At 42.1% G+C, this 17638-nt stretch overlaps 1 protein-coding gene across 34 annotated transcripts in view; it reads right to left on the bottom strand.

The window, feature by feature from the left end:
- ATP2B2 (ATPase plasma membrane Ca2+ transporting 2) overlaps positions 1-17638 on the bottom strand; it is a 429829-nt gene that overhangs the window by 123706 nt on the left and 288485 nt on the right. For all 34 annotated transcript variants that reach the window (XM_074602513.1, XM_074602506.1, XM_074602514.1 and 31 more), the window contains one exon: positions 5683-5880. In XM_074602513.1, coding sequence (XP_074458614.1) covers positions 5683-5880 — 198 coding nt within the window. The remainder of the gene's footprint in view (positions 1-5682; positions 5881-17638) is intronic.

The following is a 17638-nucleotide window of genomic DNA, read 5'->3' as shown; positions in this document are numbered from 1 at the left end:
ACTGACAGACAAATATTTCAAATTTAGTCCTGGACTAACTCTAATCTATGTAACAAAAAAAAATGAAGCCAGGGTCCCATATATCCATTAAATCCTCTTTACGTATCATAGGCTCCCTATGCTGTTTGCTCGGGGGACAGAGCCTGTAATCGACTACCCCAGGACACAGAAGGGTTTTGTTCTGAGGAACAAAGTATTTTTAACTTGCCGAAGTCGCACCCCTGTGTGATCATCACTGTAGTAGAGACTACATCTGCACCGGGAATTTTCTCTCAAAATACATTTGCTAAAACGCAGCAGCAGTTTTGCACTTTTTTGAAAGAGTGGAAAAATGACTCTGTGTGGATCAGTAATGAGAGCAGTAATTGCCACAGGGCTGACAATAATTTATGCACAAGTTCTCAATTGCTCCTAATGGCCTGTCAGATGGTAAAAGGGAATGCAAAGCAGATCATAAAAACAACTCTACCATAGCTTCTGAGAAGAAAATTCTTGAAACCTTCACTCTTGCTAAGAAATATGAAAATACAGGAACTAAAGTGGCTTCTGGAGAAGCAATAAAAGAAAACTACGCCATTATCTTGTAATTCCTGCAGATCGGATTTTGTGATTGCAGCAGAAAATGAAATCATGTTTTCCAAGACGCGCCTGTATCTTAAATGAAGAACTGCAGTACAACAAAAACTTCATGCACTATCACCAGTAGATGATTACTTCCTCCAGCTCAGACTGGCTGAGAAATGTCGCTACTGATACTTCGAAATCGCAGCAATGTCAGCTGTTTCCAACAGTGTAAACTGGATGCAACTCAGGAGATGGTAACCTACTTACTTTTCTCAAGATAACACCAAACTCTGTTCCAGATGTTTGGAAATGCAATTATGCTACACTCAAAGGACTTAAACTTGGCGATGTATCAATACTCTTAGCTTAAAATGGGAAAGAATAGCCAATCTACAAATACACATTGAAAACGAACTTCTGAGTTCATAACTGCTTAATTGAGCAAAACGCACTAACATATACATCCATTAGACTATACCCTTAGTCAAGGTTCCTGAAGCAATTCATGTGCTCTAGCATTTTTTGGATGTGTAGATTTTATCATGCATTCCTCCTTCAAAAGCCTCAGGAGAAATATTTTGCACTTAAACTGCAGAAACCACTGAAATGCTAATTCTGAAACGGTTTCCAAAAATTAAAGTAGGTTTCAAGTGTCCAAAAGGAAAGAGTTACATCAATTCTAAAAAAAAAAAAAAAAAAAAAAAAAAAAATCAAGATAACTTCAACTCATTATATTAACTAATAAGGTCATTAGTAAATAAAAGTTTAGGATACGTGAGAGGCAGATATAAAGAGATATAAAGGCAGCGTATACATATGCTTGATTAAAAAAATATGCAAGGTGGTCTTTCCCTGACACCAGGTCTTAAAGGCTCTTATTTTTGCGTTACTATCTCTTATTCCTACAAAGAAAGGCTGTCACTTTCAGATGGCCACAACTTTTCTAGTTAGTCCTAAGCAATAAGCAAGGGAAATATTGCAAGACAGTACCGTGTCCATCAAAAATGCTGAAAGAAAACAACTGGCTGGTTTTTAACATTCTGTAAAATTTTACTTCCATTATCCCTTTCTTAGCTAAGCTTTGATGTAAAGTCAGTATTTTCTTTAAAAACGCTGAATATCCAAACGTTCATCCTGAGAGCAATTCGGCGTTTCCCTCCGCTGCTGAGGGCAGGTGGCCGGGGCAGGGCCCTGCCGTCCCGCACGCCCGGCGTTACCGGGCCGAAGGAGGCAGCATGGCGGGGCCGCAGCCACAGGCTCCAACTCAGGGAAGACTGAAGAGGCTGCGTCAAACCGCAGCCTTGCTTCCCACGGGCTTTCTCAGATCTCTTCCACCCCCGCTTTGGTGGCTGCTAATGAACTCGCGCTACACCACCGTCATCTCTTAGTCAGGTCTCTCTGTGTATTTGTCAATAATAGAAAATAAAAAATATCCAGCTCTCATTGTAGACTCCAGCCTGTTCAAACCCTTCTCTGATAGCTCCCAAGACACACCATCTTTTATGGCTTCAGTTACGGCTCCCTGGACAGACTTCTCATTCAAGTTCTTTCTGAGCAAAGGGGAAAAAAGCATTTGGCTGATGCTGATGTTTCTGCCATTGACAAAGTTCCTTCTGTGGAAACATCCACTTTCACGTAGCTCTGTCCCCACAGAAAGGCTCATGTGCTGTTCACCATCCCATCCTAGTCACAGACCTCAAAGACATGGAAAAAGCATAAGATGATCACAGACACTTTTAGCCACGACCAAAGAAATCAGCACGATGACCCTGTGGGACAGGAGGCCAATGGCAGCACAAACATCACTGTCACACCAAACGCAGCGTCACTGCGCGCGCCACGAGCCTGCGTGGAAACCGGCTGCTCTCCACCACCTCCCCTTGCCGTCCCACCTGCCCGCAGTGTCTCACACCTCTCTGCTCATCAACGTCTCCTCTTTTTTTTTTTTTTTTTTCCTTTAAGTCTTTCACTTTGCAACAATATTGAGTTTATGCTTACAATTGTTTTTAGACTCCAAAAGGTCCAGGTGGATGACAGTAAGCTGATGAGTTCAGATAATTAGCAGCGATGATTGGGCAAATCAAGTGTGGGAAGGAGAACAGTCCTGTTGACTCATTTTCAAAATGAAAATGCATTGAATTTTGAAAAGTAAAAGAAACAATTAGAATGCAAAAGAGGAGGCTCTCTCATATACTATAAAAGAGCCACGCACCAGGAAGCAGTGTCCTGTCACACGAAGGAGACCTTCAGTCGAGCTGCAGACAAACCTGACTGTCACAAGCTTTATATTTCACATCGTCATCAACCAGCAAAATCAAATACCAACAACTTTTAGAGACAGTAAAAAAAAAAAAAAAAAAAAAAAAAGAGAGAGAGAGAGAAAAAAAAAAGTGAAGAATGCATCACCTAGAAAGAGAAATTCTTTCCAGCGAAGCTGACCGTTAGCTCGTTAGCCCAGAGCCGAGCACCAGCGGCAGCGAGCGGGTTCCACGGCAGGCCCAGGGGCTCCCCGCGCGGGCACCACCCCAGGGCTGGCCAGCACGGCTACCAATGGCACCCAGGAGCTCACGGAGGAACTCTTAAAGCAGGCTGTGGAGGAGGTGGGCAAGTTCAAGAGTAGACGGCTAGCGGGAAATGCCAGCTCTCCTTCCTAACGCTGGGCTGTATTTTCAGATGAAAATACATTCTTTTCAAGAAAAAAAACCATAAAACTTGCAAATAAATGTACATTTCAACAAATAATTTTCATTCTGGCAAGAGTCAGAAAAGGAAAATACAGGTTTCCACGCTTCCAAAGGAGCATTTGTCACGTAGCCAGCCCCTGGGCAGGGATCCCCCATGACATCCCATCGGCAATATCACCCTCTCGCCTCGAGAAAACGAGATCAGGCACAACGCAGAGCGCTGCGAGGATGCTACATCTTACATGACACTTTTTCCATATTCTCTATTACAACAGCAAAGCACAGACAGACCGATCTGAAGCAATGTATAACGAGTAAGAGATTTAGAGGTCAGCAGACATTTCACCAGACAGAAAGCAGAGGCGTTGCTGCCCTCTCAAAGAACTACAATCTTTCTTCTCACATATGCCCATGTTTGGTCTGAATCCAGGTTCACGTTCAATTCAAGACATAGCTTAAATTGTTCAATAAATTGGCTTAAGCATAGGCAAAACAGCGTATTTTGTTTCTTCATAAAAAGTTAATTTGAATTTCACTCAACATTAGTCTACATATAATTTTATTTTATACTTGGTTACCGAAGGTTATGCAGCAAAACCATCAAACCTGTTTCAAGTATGAATACACCCCACTTCACCAATGGCAAAATCAAGCTTAGGATGGCAGGTTTTCAATGCTTATGACTCTTTAAAAAGGACATCTACCAATAAACTATGGGTATCCTTGGCAGCCTTTTATACGATACTAATTTTAAAATGAAATAGAATCTCCCACATTTATACAGTTGCTGACAGAAAGACTTCAAAAAAAACCCCGTAAATAAAGGACCTTTGCAATGTGTTCCAAAAGTTGGATTAAAAGATATTCACTAACTTGATTTGTTCTCCCTGTGTAAAACATGGCGAAACCTTCCAGGAAAGCAATTCTAAAAACCTAGGGAAAACGGTGACCATTTAATAAAACACCGTGCTGTGGGAAAACACAAACACTTTGTCGCAGGCTGTGCTGCTGAGCTTTTCAGACTATCTCAGAATCTCAGATATCTCATACCTTCCCATGGGAAAAGAAAGATTTTAAATGCAGTACCAAAAGAATAAGAATTAAAAAGCAAACAACCATGGTCTGATGACACATCTCCTCTTCCTAAAACCTGTAACAATCTCATTTTCAAAATTCCTTTCCCACCAAATAAATTAAGAAATAAGAGGTTAGTCTGCACATTTATGCCTAAGAAAAAGGTTTGCAGAGCTAAATTCTAATTCCGTAAAGCATCGTTCATGGTTTACAATGTCCCCAAGGTATTCTACTGTCGAGTTATATGAAGTAATAATAATAAATAACATTTTCTACTGTTAAAAAACAAATGACTCCTTTATCTTTTCATGCCTCAATCAGACACCTGCTGAAAAGTCACATACTCAACATTCAATGAGAAAGCAACAACAGATTCCTGATTATATATAACAGCTTAAAGAATCAGAAATATGCTCCAAGAGCGAGGCATAGCTACGTGCTTATTCTGCTTGTGAATGGAAAAGGAAGAAGGAAGGGTCTTCAAGGAAAGTAGCCAAAGGAAACTGAAGCGAATGTAAAAAACATTTCAAGGCTATATTTAGAGGAAGACATTCTTCATACATTTGCCAAGCTATTCACGTCATTTCACACAGCATGTTTTATCCAGCTTTATAAGTCTATGAGAGAGCCGGGGGGGGGGGGGGGGATCTGGATCTGTTGCCAGAAATGGAAATCTTGCATTTATGTAGAGGAGCGAGTATTTTAAGCATGTGAATTCAAGAGTAATTTCCAAAGGGGGAGGAAAAAAGAAGGGGGGGATGGGGGGTGGGGGTGGTGTGGTGGTGTTGAAACTTTCTACAGATATCACAGAAGGATTCTGCAGTATAGAATTTATAAGTAGCACATGTAAATTGCCCTCTCATGCTCCCTTTTGGGCCAGGCTCACTAGCCTTAGCTCTATCACTAAAAATACTAAAACGAGGGCATTTCACTAAGTTCAAGTCTTTAGCTGGTATAAACCGGCAGAAGCCTTGTCCGTGTCCATGTAGACGGGATACATCCGTTATATAAGCAATTACATATTTCTCCTCTGTAATGAGGTAAACAGAAATCTAAGGTGAATTAACAAACGCTATACACAAGCTCAAAGGTGAAAACAGAAACAAAAATACTGCAGTTTTATAAGAATATTATGATTTTTCTTTAACTCGTTTAGTACATGTCATGAGGTTCAGCTATTTGCATAAAGAAATGTCAAGCATACAAAAAATATGTCAGTACCAGATGTAACGGTAATAGGAACAAACCACATGGAAATTTCCTGTTAGTGACCTTCTGGAGGCTGGGGATGGAATCCATTTGAGATACAGCACTGGTTTTACTTAAACTTATACAAATGACTTCTATAAAAAGTTTTTACCTTCATTCCCTTCTCCAGGTGGCTGATAAAACGAAAGCCCCAAAGATATGATGGCTGCAATTTCCAAGATTATAAGAGTCACATCCTGCAACGCTTCCCAGACTAGCTGTAAGAATGTTTTTGGCTTCTTTGGAGGTATAAAATTTTTTCCAAAAATAAGCTTTCTCTTTTCTAGGTCTGCAGCAGTGCCAGCTAATCCTGTGAATAAAATAAAATAAAATAAATTAAAATTGCAGTGAAATAGAAAATGCCCACTTTTATCTGCATTCCTATAAATTATTTCTCCAAGAACAACTACAAGCCGTACTGCCTATGGCATATTAACAAATAGGTAGATTTTCCACTTAAATTTTGCTTTCGCAAGATGATTTATCCTTACATTCTGAACAGAATCCTCATGGACTCTATTTAGAACTAATTCCTGACAGTTTTAATTGTAAAAAAGGCCTTGAGTTAGTAGGATTACTTTAATAAGACCTATGTATATAGATACATACACACATGTAAGCAATGACTTCTGAAAATAGATCATAAAGCACAAATAAGGTGTATCTGGGATGAAGCTGGAATAGCTGTTGGCAGCTCTTGGTAATACCAGTCGCAGAAGACACATATCTTTGTTCTGACCTTGGGTCGGTGACCTCAACGTATAAATCAATAAAGCATGTCTTGTCCTGCTTCAAAGCAACCTCTCTTGCTGTGTAAATACTGGCACACAACCGCCGGGACCAACTGCATCAGTTTTTTGTTACGTGGAAAAGGGCAGCCCAAGTGACAGGTTATACGTACAAAGGAAGTAAAAAGGAAACTATACGGTTCCTTAAATCGATATAAAAATGCGCGTATTTTGCATGATACTTCAACGTAGGAACAGTTCAATTTAAGGATACGGTGTAAGTATGTGTGGCTGCGCTGAACAACCCAGGTGCTTTTTTCCTATTTTTTAATTATATTAATGTATGCACGTCTAGCGCCTCCTCGGGGGGGGGGAAAAAGAGACAAAAAAAAAAACAACCCAAAGACTTGCAAGTGTTAGGGAAGAATCACTGTGCCCGTACACCACTCTCAGCTGCATAAAGAAGTGCAATAAAGGCAGTGGTTACACATACCTGCCAAGTAATATCCGATGTTAGTTGCAACATTTACAAAACTGCGGGGTTTGAATGCGATCGGTAACGTAAAGTTATTCGTGCCTATTCAGCCTAACATGACACAACGGAGACAGTTAAATTGGGAGCCGAACCCTGCGGAACACAGAGGTGCCTGCGGGCGAGCAGGAGGAGCCCACGCAGCCCTGGCTCCGCGTGCCGGTCAGGGGGAGCCCGCGCCTGCCGGCACTGCTGGGGCACCTGGGGAGCCAGAGCCCTGTCAGCAGCACCTTCAAGACGCCAAGCGAAAGAGATCAGCGCTCTCGTGTGCTAACGGTACTCGGCTTTGTGCTTCATCCGTCCAGGACCGGTGCGACTGTTCCCAGCAGCGTGCGGGTGACAGTAAGTCACCGCTCGGGCGACAGCACCAGGCCCCAGCGTAATTTCCTCAAGATGACAGCGATGCTTTTCCAACACATCAACCCTCCGCAGTACAGGCAAAGATGTTGACTCACCTTTCACGGAAGGTATATAATTACAGCTGTTGTGTAGCTTCTGGCTCTTGGTTAACTCATCAAACTTTCATTTCACCTTCAGCTTCTAAGAAACCCTATCCTTCTCCCAGATAAAGGCATGCTGTAGTTATTATTACCTCACTTTGTTTAATTTTCCATACCTAGTGCTTAGTGACACTGTAACAGACAGGTTCCAGCTATTATGAAGGGTGTCTACATTATTCTCTGCGATTCAAACAATAACACGCCAAACCCTCTGCTCTTCCGTGGGCTCCCAGTCAGCTTCCAACCTGGGGTAAGGGCTTTCTCCTGAGAAACAGGACTCGCAGGCTACGAAACACCTGGGGAGCTGCCCTTTTGCGAGCCACTGCAGATCACAGCCGTTAGGACTCGGGAGTCACTCACCACTGATGGGACCTGACATAGGGACCAGCCTTTAGCAGACACCGAACAAATGCAGCTGGAGCCTTCAGAGCTCAAAAGCACATTGGAAAGGAAGAGATGTCTGAGAAACGCCTACTTTCCAGTACAGAACATATGTGCACGGCGGTGGGCCAGCTCCAGCAGGTTCGTAGATGACCGGGCACTCAACGGCATGAGAGGGATGGCTGACGTACTACAGGAGATAGCTGCGCTGTTTTCCAAGAATACTATTTACCTCGACGTGATGAATTCATGACTTTGAAATTACGCTGCATACTTTACTGTCAGGAGGCCATAAAAAGTATACGCATCCTGTCCTACGTTACTGACCATGACAAACAAAAACACACGCACAGACTGAGAAGCCTCCAAAGCAAAAGAGAGACACTGGAACTCAAGGAGCTGCTTTTTCTCCAAGACAAAAATGGTTTATTTAGACACCATAAGGTTGAAGACTAGACTGCCTTTAAAGCATCTACGGTCACCATTATCTTCCAGACTACAGTCTAAGTAACCTACATTGGAATTGAGACACAAGTTTTATTTAATTGTACTCTTTCATTTTTTGTAATAAATATTATCTTCCTGAAGACCCATAAAAAGGCACGGGTAAATCGTGTGTGTGATTTTATTCTTCTCTATAAGTCTATTTCTTGGTGAAATTATTCACCAAGTCAGTCTCACCTAAAAAAAAAAAAGAGCATATTAATCTTTAATTATGAAATTTCTTTTCTTGGAAAACATTTAGAAATACTTGAAATGAAATTAAATACTCAGTTGAAACCAAAAGGTTTCCCTTCTTCTCCTGAGATCTGGCCATCGCTCTTAAAAAAACATTCAGCAAAATTTTGGGTTTATTTTTTTTTTTCTCCCACTGAATGCCAGAAACTAACAAGCCCCTGTATTTAGAGAGAGAGGAAGGAGAGAACGAAGAAATCTACACACCAGTTGATGAAATTGCACCATAACTGTCCTAAGCATTACTGTAGAGAAAAGGTCGGAAAGGGACAATAAAATACAGAGAAGCCCAAGTTACACAAAGAGATACAGCTCAGGGAAACGCAATTGAAGACCCGAGGCAATGGACGATGTTTATTTTGTAAAAGCTTCCCTAAATCCTCCAAACTAGTGCCAGCAGAAGGTATAAGGAGGGCACACTCCTTATCTTTTTCAAATAATCTGCTTTATTCAGAAACGTTATTCCGGAGAGTCCTAAAGGTGGAGCGAGGGAGCCCCGCGGCGCTGCCTGCGGAGGATGAGAGTCACGGGCGGATCTGCGGGCGCTGCTCCCCGGCTCCCGCGCGCTGACAGGCAGCGCAGATGGCACAAACCTCAATTAGCGCAGCACGATCTGGAAGTGGACAGCTGTCCTCACCAGTGCTTTTAACCGGGAGATGGCTTTCCTGCTGCTACATTTTTTTTTTTACCTCTTTTTTTTCCATATTACACATGGTGACTTCATTACTGTTCATGAATATTTTTTTTTTATTTCTTGCTTGTCCCTTAAGTATTGAGTCCTGCGCAAATAATGAAAGAGCATTGCAAATGAAAGCCATTTGAAATACCATTTCTATATGAAGATATAAAACATCTAAGGAAGTGAAAGAGAACCAGCGAGGACAAAAAAAAAGAAAAAAAAAAGAAGAATGGAAATACCAGTTCAATATGACTTCAGGCTTCATGTGTCACTGGTTAAAGCAGCAGCCTCCATCTTATCTTCTGTATGAAACAAGCCACAGACTGGCTTTTTTATGTTCATGTATCCACATAAGCATGAATGTTTTAATTTTTTTTTAATTGCTTTTCTACGTTGAACCTGTGCAATACTTCTTTGCTTGACCCAAGTGTTTTAGAATTATTATGCAGATTTGGGTTAAATTAATATATAAACAGTATACACAGGGTTAGGAAATATTGTGAAAAGCTATTACCGATGCTTCCAGCACTTGAATAATTTCTAAAGATCTCCATTTCCAAAAATTTTCCCCAGAACGTGTTTGAAATTTGTGGGAGAACGCAAGCAATTGCATAGAAAACATCTTCTACAACGTTGTGCAGTACATTAAATTCATTTCTCATTTCATCTGGCACGTCTTTATACAGAAACTGTTTTAATTGTTGCTTTTTTAGAGGGAGAAAAAGACGAAAAAACTGGAGAAATGCCACTTAATTAATCTTCTCTGTTCCTTATCTACATCTGTCAGTTACTGCATGCTGAATATAAAACCAGCAGTTCAATTAATGCTTCCTGGAAAATTGTATTTCTCTGACAGTCATCTCCACTGCAACCCAACGGAGCATGGCAAGCAGAGAATGATTTCAGTGCTCCAAAAATAGCAAAAGCACATCACTACTAAAGCAACAATTAAAAAAACCTGTAGAACTTTTAAGAGAATGTTTCACATCTGCTTGAATTATGAGACGAAGACTGCAGAATTTACATTTGCACTAATTGTGCAAATAAACCATTCATTACTTACTAACGTCCTTCTGTACATTTTCAGATGCATCCAGAAGAGTTGATACAAATTTCAAATAGCAAAAACTGTAAACCACGTTAATTTAAAAATCACAGCATATATCACTTCACAGGCAGAACAATTGTTCAGCAAGGGAAGTAAAGGCTTCACGGTGATTCTGAACTGCTATTGAAATTAACGCACAGAGGTAAACCAACTGTTTTGACCAGTGACTCCTAATGACCAGCAGATGCGACATGCATGAACTCTTCCTGTGAGGACACAGACCCGTATTTATCTCATGAGCTCCCACCGCCCTTGTCTCAAACGCTTTTCCCAAATGATGAGCATTCCTAGCCTCACGTTATCTAGGTATTCACAGAAACTAAAAAGTAAAACACCACAAAGTATCACCTCAACAATTATTTCATTTCCTTTGCCTTGTTTCACCAATTCCATTTATTTCGCATTTAACTACGGAACAATCCCTTCCGTTACCACTGCTACGTGATGCTTTCATATACCTTGCCCCACCAGCTTCTACAGCTCTCGCACAGATCCTCAGAACTTCCTAACGTCAGTCAGAACTATTAGCCCAGTTACTACTGTTGTAACACAGAAAACCCAAACCCACAATCTCATTCAGCATTTTCAGTGGGACTTTACTCTGTGGCTTTGGAAGCACTATTTTGCGGACTATTTTGCTTTTCTCTCTTGAAAACAGTAGAAGTGACCGCAGGCCTTTTCTTCTTCCACTTCTTTCACTTCAATCTAGGAAGTATTATCTATCTAGTGACTGAAAGAGCTGAAAAAGTCAAATTTTCAATTCAAACGAATAGCTTGTAACTAACAGATTTAGTTTCCGAGACCTGCCTTAGGGAACTGTCCCTTCCCAAGAAATCAGGGAAGGCAAGGAGACATGCACAGTGAACTGCGATTACTGCTATGGTTTTGATCAAATGCTAAGGAAGGTCTATTTTGTCCCTTATGCATAACGATGTCATCAAGCACACTATGATGTAATCCAACATCAGTCTTCATTGGGTCACAGATTCTTCATGACTCTTGTTTAAAGGGTATCTAAGTAAAACAAACCCCTACTTTGGCCCAGGTATGCCACAGAAATGTATGTTGCATTAAACTACCCTGTTTTACTGCCACAGGATTTTTTTTTTTTCCAAACTAAAACATACACCGAAGACGTGAACCACAAAGTGAAAACATTCACACCTAGACTGGATGCCTCTGCGACCTCCCAGTTTTATCACGTACGTTGCTTGAACATTTTTTGATGCAGTACATTGAAATTCTGCTTAGGTCGTATCAAAGTAAAATCAGTTGAGAGAACGCAGCCCATCAGTAGGAGAGTATTTAACGAGAGCACTTACCAGTTTCAGCAAGCTGAATTCAAATTTCACTAGTGAATGAACCTCAGCAAAGTGTAATTTCCTTCTAATCTCGCAACAACAAAGCTGTCTGCAAAGCATAATGAATCTCATGACCTGTTTTCATAAACGTTACTTGCTTACATTTGTTTACATAAATTTTAAGAAATTTGTCCCAAAATTAAAAGCCTTCGGAATTCCAAAACACCTAGCACATGTCCTGCAAGCGTCACACTGCTGGTGCTATTCCTACGAGTCCATGTGGCAGCTCTGCTGGGAGACCCTTGCAGGATTTAGAACCTCCTCGAGCCAAATGCTTTACAGCTTGACCTAAACAGCCAACAGACAGAACCGAGGGGCGCAGAAGCGGCAGAACCAGGAAATTAATTACCTCCCCCTCCATTTCCTCATTAATCACCCTCCCTCTTCACATCTAACATCAACCAGTGGCCAAGTCACCACGTCCTGCCCTCTTGAGTTCTGCCAGGGCTTCAGCTGCCACCGCAGCACAGGGACCACCCGCGGCAGCTGAAAAGCAGCAAAACGACTACAAAAACCCTAATGGAAACCCTCCCCGTCACAGGCTGCAATCAGAACAATCACTCTGAAGTCACGCAAAGTACATAAATACATCTCTAAATCCAAGACGTTTTAAAAAATAAAGTCACTGAAGAGCTTAACATTCTTATAGACCAATGTGTCTAATGTAGATGTTAAGAACAGATATGTAACAACTTGCTTTTCTACAATGAGTTTCCATCTCTCATTCTCCTAGCTACAGAAATGCACCAGCAACTTTATCTCAATTTTATGAGGCAGCGAAAGGCTGAAGTTCTTGCCCCAGACAGTCTAGTGGCAGTTCAGGGGAGTAAATTCACATCTCCTGGGGTTCCTGATTTATACTCAGCTGCAAGACACCATGCACGATTTATTACTGCCAAGAAGCACTGAATGCTCCGCGACATGTTTCATTCATTTCCCCATCTAGCCATTTTGGTTTTATTTCTTCTCTCTTCTTCTAATTTCTTTTTAAAGTAAAATTGCTCTGAAAAGAAGCTATTAACCCAGGAACAAATGATTTACAGAAGATGACTAATAACAGGAGAAACAGAAAGGACTGCCGATAGTGACTGTAATGTAGCCCCCCCAAAAGCCACACATCTGAAAGACACACTACAATTTCATAATAATCTAAAGACTGGACCTATGTGCAGTGCACAACCATGAGCAAATAGCAAGGCAACAGAGGAGACATCAAACATTACAGGCAAGATATGTATCACAGGGGATGACTAATATTTTTCTTGTCTAAACAGACACCATAAAGCTTTCTGCAAAGGCTGGCAGCAAAGCATTCAATGAGAGCTGAAGGTCCAGTATAAAGAAAGAGGAATTAGGATTTCTTTTTGACAAATGTACCGCTGTCAGTGGGAGTACGGCTGTTGAGAGGGAAGATAATCATCCCACCAGAAATTATTCCTTCAGCTCCTACTCCCCTCCGTAATGGTTACACCATTGACATAGGTCTCATCTTGCGTACCACAGGCTCCTGGAGATGTAGTATCAAGTACAATAAAGTCATTACACATTCGGGGCAGCAATACTAATAAATACTAATAATCTAGTTTGTATATCCAGCATCCAGCTCCCACACATTACCAACCAGACAATAAAGACAAATTCCTTGTTACATTATATATAAGCAACAGCTGCGGCAACAGCGCAGATCTTCACCTAGCACTAAGAGACAGTTGCCTAAAAGTTACGGAAGGTCTTTATTGCAGCTCAGCCACCAAAGCCCAGGCCAGCAGGACACCCCACAGATGCTGGGTACTTTGCGTCGGTTCTCACAACACCCTCAGCAGATTACTGGGATTGGGGCTTTACGGAAGAGATGGAGAGGGAACAGGGGAACGTAACGATTTCTCTCCCCGCTTCCCAGGTAGTCAAAGCCTTGAGATAGTTTCTTCAAACACCTTTTTTTGTCTCTTTAAGCAAAGCTAGGATTTCTCTCCCGCAGAAGGTAGCACTGTGATTTAGAGCAGACTGTACAAATGCCGTCTGCACGGCTCATGTATTACCCACAAAGCTCCGATTTCCTGTTGAAACACACACGTACAAGATGGGACCATTTCAATGAAGCTGATGGAGAGCATGAGCCAAATGGTATCAAAAGCGCACTATTACAATGCCGAGTTATAGTGTGATTGTTCCAGATAACGTGAAAGCTTCTTCTTACCCCTTAATATTTAAATCAAATTAAGCATCCCTGTACAGCTTAAGACACACTCGCTGGCTATTCTGTAGGATCAGGCTTGAAAACACTAACACATGAATTGGGTAATGGCAGAGAACAGCAACCTTCTAAGTTTAATGGAGGAGATCCAAGGCCTTAGCCAAGAAAAAGAACAAAGAATAAATAAGCACATAATAAAGTCAAAGTGGAAAGCTTTCCTTAATTAACACACCTTCATAACCACTTACCATCACTCTCTCTGGACCCTACAAAGAAATTCACCACTTTAATGCTAATGGCAACCACAGGGGCTGAGGAGGGGAAAAAGACCCTGAAATCAACCTGCGATTCTCTGTTCCCAAACCTCAGCCCGAGCAGTGCTGCCGACCAGCAAACCGCTCTGGCTGCTGCCAAGGCAGCTCCTGCCTGCCTGCGCGGCCCGGCACCGCCCGGGAAACACAAGTCCCCCAGCAAAAAAACACCATCGGTCATGGTCCCTAGGGAAGCCCTGATTTCATGGCTCAAGTAAGCGCCCGCAGGAAGGATCTCCTGCCTCTGAGCCCTGGAGTAGGTGCAGGCAAACAGGGAACCACCACCCACCCACAGCAGGAGCAGAGGCTGCCGTGGGCAAGCGGCAGAGCAGGGAGTACCACAGGGTCTGTGCTTGGGATCCTCTCCTAGCAGGAGAGAAAGTAAGGATGGAGCCACATGTCCACCTGTGCATGTGCACAGGCCTATATTCCCTGCCAACAGCAAGCGAGGGTGACCGGTGACACTGAGCCTGGGGACTCCTGCTGCTGAGTAACACCTCAACAAAAAAAAAAAAAACACAATTACAAAAATAGCTGCTAGACTGTCTACTGTTCATAGGTGTTAAAAAGCCTTCAACTTTGATTTTTCCCATTTCTTATCACAGTACAACTTCACATCACTTGAGGTTTTGCAAGTAAAACATTATATGCAAAGGACAAACATGTCAATGAAACGTCCCAGAAACTGAGGCCATCTGACTGAAACTCAACACAGTGAATACATGCTATGGAGAGCCTCAGGTGGCCTCTCCACGCTGTAACGGACTTTCACGCTGACGTGGCCTAGACTCACTGAAGACTTCTCATGATTTTCTGTTCAGCTCCATAGAGCATGTCCACTCAGGATGAGTCATGGTAACCTGAGAAAGCAAACGCCCAAGGAATAAAGCACGTGCAACTGGGAAAGCATGCCCTGAGAGGGGAAGATATCATGCAGCTGAAGATGCATTAGACAGACTTCTAAGTCAGTAAAGCATCAAGCTTTTATCCAGTATCCTGAAAGTCCCATGCATCTCTCTGTTTATTTTTAATATTAGTATTTGTCACTGCAATCACCATAGTTTGTTTCTTTAGTATAAGCAGTTCCAAGGGTCTATAGATCATATTTATTTGATGAAGCCTATTGGAAAGGTTAAAAGGAACAACGTATGCTCTGGTAATACCAGCAGTATGGAAAACAGGTTTTTTTTCTAGACAAGGCCAGGAATTTGTAGGTTGAGGTAGCTAATTCCTCATATAGATGTTTTTATCTTTTACTTTAAATAAATAACAGAAGGAGAAATCTTATGTTCTGAAGAAAGAGGCACATTTTTGTGATGTCTGTAAGAGAGTCAAAATGAAAATACCAAACCCCACTTTGCTGAGTCTGCTCCCACAGCTTGATTCCTTCCCACCCCCACTTAAGAAAAAGACAACAAATAAACCAGATAGCAACGAGCTGCATTTTTCTGAGGTGTTACTTCCAAGTGCTGCTACTTGGCAACTCTTCTTAATTTCATTGCTATCTTTGTCATTGTCATCTGCTTTTCCTGTGAGTAATGTCAGCTACACAGCAACTGTACTCGCTTCAAGCTATGCCTCTGCAAGAGGCAGAGCGTTTGCCATAGCGCGTCTTACGCTGCTGGCTATTCAGGAGAGTACTCAAGGTATCTAAAAGAAAGTGAGAACATTGAAGAAAACAAAGTGCTATGGTCATTATGCCATCTGCAACACAACATTAAATGCCATTATCACTCCTGCAAGTGACAGTGATGTCAACTCAAAACCACAATGCCCAACTTGTGAGGAGACAGTAAGATAATAAGATGCTTTTTGAGCATCCAATGGATTACATCCCACTGCTCAGGAACATTAAAATAATTAGGCCTTTGAAAGCTCTAACATAGCACACGCACTGTGAGCTCAATGTTACCTGCGTAACACTGTTGCGCTCATCATTACCCATTTGCTCCAGCTTCTTCATAAACAAGTGGGACCCATCCTTTAGATCACCTAGAATCCTAGAATGGTTTGGGTTGGAAGGGGCCTTGAAGACCATCCAGTGCCACCCCCTGCCCTGGGCAGGGACACCTCCCACCAGCTCAGGTCGCTCCAAGCCCCGTCCAACCTGGCCTTGAAACCCCTCCAGGGATGGGGCAGCCACAGCTTCTCTGGGCAACCTGGGCCAGGGGCTCACCACCCTCACAGCAAAGAATTTCTTCCTGAGATCTCATCTAAATCTCCCTTCTTGCAGTTTAAAACTGTTCCCCCTCGTCCTATGGCTCCCCTCCCTGCTCCAGAGCCCATCCCCAGCTTTCCTGGAGCCCCTTTGGAGACTGGAAGGGGCTCTAAGGTCTCCCTGGAGCCTTCTCTTCTCTAGGCTGAACCCCCCCAACTCTCTCAGCCTGTCACCCACCTTTCCTGTAAACTTAAGTACCACACAGACTTGGAGGAACAATAAAAGTGACAGAAGCTGTAAAATTTCATCCAAAGGTGCCAACGTAAATGCTACCACAGTGAATATCTCATAACTGAACACAGATAGTCAAAGTTTAGTGTCACTGGGCACTGATAATTAGCAAGTCAAACAAGCTCCCTATTGCCCATTTTACAGATAAGTGGAGAAAAGATGGCAAAGACAGTCTCAAGGCTTTCCAGTCTTGTGGTAATTAGTTAATTCAGCCCGCAAAAGCTGCCTAGGTGTAAAAGAGCAGCAGAGGAGAGAAGGGGACCCACCATCAGTAGCAGTGTTTTAGTTGGGACGATGGCACTATTGGAACAGACATAATGTTATTCTTCCAGAGTTCTCAGCCTTATATAAAGATAATAAAAATAGGATAATACCAAGAGATGCCTTTTTAATACTGTGAAAAGTGGCAACGTTTTCTTGACTCCTGTTTTATTTTTGCATGATTAGAAAATATAAACTGTGACCAAAGCAATCCCAAGATGTACTGTGGGATACAGCATTATTTTATTCTTTTACCCACATGCAGCAGAACTCCATTAGGAACACAACACCCACAGGCACCTCCTAATTTAGCACACTAAAAAGCCCAAAAGAATAGACTCGCTTTTATATGAAGCATATATTGTCAATCACCTTGATTAGCCCTCAACATAACTAACCTCATCTGAATGCAATAATCACTACTGAAGTTCTCAAAATTCTCTCCCAGTGCAAATCAAATACTAAACTAAATTACAAAGTAAGTACCTCAAGGAAGGTGTTCCTAGTCACCAGCTGTAGTAAGAGTGTGAGTCAGAAGCCGTCAAGGACACCATATATTTTTATGCTCGCTGAACTGGTCCCACTTCAAAAATCCAATCTAAATAGAAATATTCTAGAACATGTAAGACTTAACTAATAGGGTTTCTCCACAAATGAGTAGTGTATCTCACTAGCCTGTTTTTCACCCTTTACTGAATACATGAATTCCGTTGCATATTCTGTAGAAAACAGAGACTCTGACCTGCATCTCGTCTTGTATTTTACTGCTGGGGTGACGTGGAAACCCAAATAACTAGAGCTGCTGACCTCAGCCTGCACAAACCTGGGG

Source organism: Larus michahellis, chromosome 10 (genome assembly GCF_964199755.1).
Source record: "Larus michahellis chromosome 10, bLarMic1.1, whole genome shotgun sequence".
Lineage (NCBI taxonomy): Eukaryota > Metazoa > Chordata > Aves > Charadriiformes > Laridae > Larus > Larus michahellis.
The sequence above is the reverse complement of the archived record's forward strand: the minus strand, read 5'-3'. Positions and strand labels throughout refer to the sequence as shown.